We start from the raw sequence: 4,176 nt of genomic DNA on the forward strand, positions 1-4,176 counted from the left end.
GGGGGTCGTGGGGTGAGGTCCCCATGGCAGCCGGGGGGGGGCACGCTCACCGTCCCGGTGCGCCGGCTCCTCCCGGGGTTTGGGGTGCATCAGGGTGAAGGGCAGCTCCACCGCCACGTCACTGCAAAGACAGAGCCACGCTGACGGCTCCAGCCCGGCCCCGAGGGGGGGCTCAGCACAATGGGACCCCCACACACACCCCGCCCCCCCCCAGGGCCACGTCATGGGCACAAGGAAGGGGATCAGCGCAGGAAAGCTGCTGGTAAGGAGCTGGGGCTGAAATGCCCAGGGTTGGGGTGGGGGCACCGGGGTCCCCAGTGCGTGGGACAGCGGTGGTTGGAGCACAGTGGGTGCTCCATGCAAAGCCCCCCCCCAAAAAAAAATGTGTCATGTTTGGGGAAATGTGGCATCTGCAGCATCACCCGCAGCAAAGCAAAGGGATTGGCTCGGTCCCCAAAACTGGGGAGTGGGTCCAAATGCCAGGGGGCAAAGGGGACGGGGTGGCACAGCATGGGGATGGTGGGAGTTACCTGGAGGCGAGGTCTCCCAGCAGGCTGCAGAGGGTCAAAGGAGGTGAGAAATTAATTAATTAGTCATTGATCTCAACGATATGTGCCCACCCTCCCACCATGCACGGGGCAGATGGGGACAAGGGGACCACTGGGATGGCCAATGGTGCCACTGGGAGAGCTGGCCCCAGCCCAAACCATGCCCCACAGCCCGTGGGTGGGGTCCCGGAGTCACAGAGATACAGAAATGGTAGAAATCACAGAATATCCCACAAGGATCACTGAGTGCCCCCCCCGGGGGGAGTTTTGTTGGGGGCTTATGGGCAAAGCTTCCCAATCCCTTCCCATCCTAACCCATCCCCATCCCAATTTTGCCACCCCAACCCCATCCCAATGCCAACCCCCAACCCCATCCCAATGCCAACCCCCAACCCCATCCCAATGCCAGCCCCATCCCAACCCAACACCAGCCCCATTCCATCCCAAGATCATCCCCATCCCAATGCCATCCCTATCCCATCCTAATGCCAACCCCATCCTATCCCATCCCATTCCAACCCCATCCTCATCTTCATCTCTACTCCCATCCCAATGCCATCTCTATCCCAATGTCATCCCCATCTCACCCCAACCCATCACCATCCCAATTACATCCCAGTCCCAATTCCACCCCCATCCCATCCCATCCCATCCCGTCCCGTCCCATCCCATCGCCATCCCATCTCCGGACAAGTGCCACGGGAATCCCAAACCACTGTCCCATCCCATGGGGACAAACCAAGGCTGGTCCCAAGCTCGGTGCAAAGCAAAAGGGGTGCAGCCCCCGCCAAGAGGTGCCCACCACTCACCCTCCTCGCGACACCACCAGCTTCACCTTCACCTTGTAGGACACGATGATGCCCAGGATCTCCTTGTTGGCTCCATCCCTCAGCCTGCGGCATGGGACACGGGACAGGGGGTGAGCGTGGACCCCAACAGTCACCCCCCAGGGGGTGACACTGGGGAGGGGGGGGGACACGACGGGTGGCTCACAGCGTGCTGGAGGCCAGGTTGGTGTCCTCATGCTTCAGCTTGCCGTCCAGCGCCAGCCCGCGCTTCTCCCGGTTGTTGGCGAGGAAGGGGGTCAGGGTGTAGACCTTGCAGAACGTCGAGCTCGGAGCCACCATGTCGCTGGGGACGAGAGTAGGTGTCATCCCCTGGGGACGCTGGGGAACTCGTGGGGACCCCAAGCGCCCCAATGGGGCGGCGGGGACCCCAAGCCCCCAGTCACTCACTCGGCGTCCTCCACGGCCACGGGACACTTGTACTGGGCGGTGTTGAAGAGGCAGATGTCGGCGTACTGGCGCACTGGGGGAAAGGTGGAGAGCGGGGGGTCAGGGAGGGGACCCCAAGGGGACAGGGGCCGGTAGGTCGGGCTGAGGGGGCGGTCCCCGTCCTCACCTGAGATTTTGATCTTCTTCACTGTCTTGTTGGTGTTGTTGGTGACGTGGACGTTGACGCTGATGGGCTCCCCGTGGTAGTAGATCTGTAGGGAGCAAGTGCACGGAGTGGCAGGGTTGGAAGGGACCTCTGGAGGTCACCCAGTCCAACCCCCCCCAAAGCAGGTTCCCCCGAGGAGGCTGCAAGATCCCCTGTGGTCAACCACTGACCAACTGTTGGCCAACAAGGGCACCAATGGCCTTCTTAGCCACTGGGTCACACTGCTGGCTCATGGTCAGCCCACTGTCAACCACTGGCCAACCGCTGGCCAACAAGGACACCGTTGGCCTTCTTAGCCACTGGGACACGCTGCTGGCTCGTGGTCAGCCCATTGTCAACCACTGACCAACTGTTGGCCAACAAGGGCACCATTGGCCTTCTCAGCCACCGGGACACACTGCTGGCTCATGGTCAGCCCATTGTCAACCACTGGCCAACCGTTGGCCAACCAGGACACCACCAGCCCTCCTGGTCACCAGGACACACTGCTGTCTCATGGTCACCCACGGTCAACCACTGGCCAACCGTTGGCCACCAGCACCCCCAGGTCTTTCTCCACAAAGCTCCTCTCCAGCAGCTCGGCCCTCATCCCCACCTCCTTGTCCAGAGACGCCTCCAGGTGCAGCGGTTTGTCCGACATGAGGAACTGCCGGGTGGTCTCCGCCATGGGCTGGGGGCCGGGGCGCTCCGGGGCATACTGCACTTTGCGGATGACCAAGCGAACAGAGTTCCTGCGGGGACAACGAGGGGACTGCCTGCAGCTCTGCCCCACAGCTCTGCCCTCTTTCTTGACGCGTTTTGGGTCAAATTCTTCTTTTCTCTTCATTCCAGGTTGGTCAGTCCCCACAGACGGGTTCGCCCTGCTCCATCCCAAAGACATTTCCATCCCTATCCCCCTCTAAAGAACACCTTGACCCCTCCCCAGCTTGGAGGACACCTCCATCCCAACCCTACCCTAAAGGTCATCACCAACCCCATCCTATCTGGGAGCAGGTCTCCATCCCAGTCCCATCCTGGAGGGCATCTCCAACCCAACTCCATCCTAAAGAACACCTTAATCCATCCCCATCCCACAGGACACCTCTGTCCCAGTCCCACCCTAAACAACAGGTCAACCCTTTCCCATCCTGGAGAATGTCTCCATTCTTTTCCCACTCTAAAGGACATCTCCACCTCTTCCCATCCTGGAGAACATTTGCTTCCCTATCGCATCTTGGAAGACTTCTCCATCCCGATCCCACCCTAAAGAACATCTCCATCCCTTCCCATCCCACAGGAGACCTCCATCCCAGTCCCATCCTCAAAGAGATTTCCATTCCTATTCCACCCTAAAGGACATCACCAGCCACCCCCGAGGATACCACCATCCCAGCCCCACTCCAAAGGACATCTCCAACCCTGCCCCATGCGGGAGGACATCCCCATTCCATTCACATTCTAGAGGACATCTCCATCCCAACCCAACCCTACAGCACATCACCAACCCTGCCCCATCCTGGAGAACACCTCCAACCCAGCCCCACCCCAAAGGACACCTCCACCCCTGCCCCATCCCGGGCCACCTCTCCCTTCACCTCTTGTGGATTTTCTCCTCCAGGTTCTCCGCGCAGAAAGCTTTGACCTCATAGTCCACACCGCAGGCCTGGACAGTGGTGGGGGGTGTAGAGGAGGGGACAGATCAACCCCTCCGCACCCCCAAACCCACGTGGGACCCATTGGGTCCCCCACCACGTCTCCAGGAGGGATGTGGCAGGGTGACACGAGGACGCGGCGCTGCTCCTTACCTTCCCCGTGTCCTCGGGGCCGGGTTGCAGCGTGACAGAGCAGGGCAGGTTGGGGGGGATCTGCGGCACAAAGCGGGGTCATGAGCGGGGACCCCAACCCCAAACCCCCCCCCCCAGGGGAGGTGACAGCCCCCCGGGACTGTGACCCATCACATGCTGCCTGTTCCCTTTCAGCCATGGTTCGGCCCCATAGGCCCTGGGGGGGGGGGGGGGTCACACACCACCCTAATGCGCCTTTTGGGGGGTTTTAGGGATTTTTTGGCTTTAATCCGGGGGGATTTGGAGGAATTAAGGCTGTTTTGCCCGTTAAGATCCTGCTGAGCCTGTGGGGTTTAGTGGGCAGCTCACGGCTGGAAAATGTCACCGGGTACCCCGGGGTGAGGGGTGCCCCACGCTGGTGGGGG

General features: G+C 61.1%; 1 protein-coding gene across 1 annotated transcript in view; it reads right to left on the minus strand.

Moving 5' to 3' along the window:
* The window catches only part of ARRB1 (arrestin beta 1), a gene marked incomplete at its 5' end in the record, with an annotated part of 16,511 nt that overhangs the window by 2,180 nt on the left and 10,155 nt on the right, over window positions 1–4,176 (minus strand). Inside the window, 9 exon segments of the mRNA XM_021384186.1 lie at window positions 51–121; window positions 531–554; window positions 1,358–1,441; window positions 1,542–1,679; window positions 1,784–1,856; window positions 1,950–2,034; window positions 2,584–2,719; window positions 3,563–3,630; window positions 3,773–3,832. Coding sequence (XP_021239861.1) covers window positions 51–121; window positions 531–554; window positions 1,358–1,441; window positions 1,542–1,679; window positions 1,784–1,856; window positions 1,950–2,034; window positions 2,584–2,719; window positions 3,563–3,630; window positions 3,773–3,832 — 739 coding nt within the window.

Source organism: Numida meleagris, chromosome 1, assembly GCF_002078875.1.
Source record: "Numida meleagris isolate 19003 breed g44 Domestic line chromosome 1, NumMel1.0, whole genome shotgun sequence".
In the NCBI taxonomy this organism is placed as follows: Eukaryota; Metazoa; Chordata; class Aves; order Galliformes; family Numididae; genus Numida; species Numida meleagris.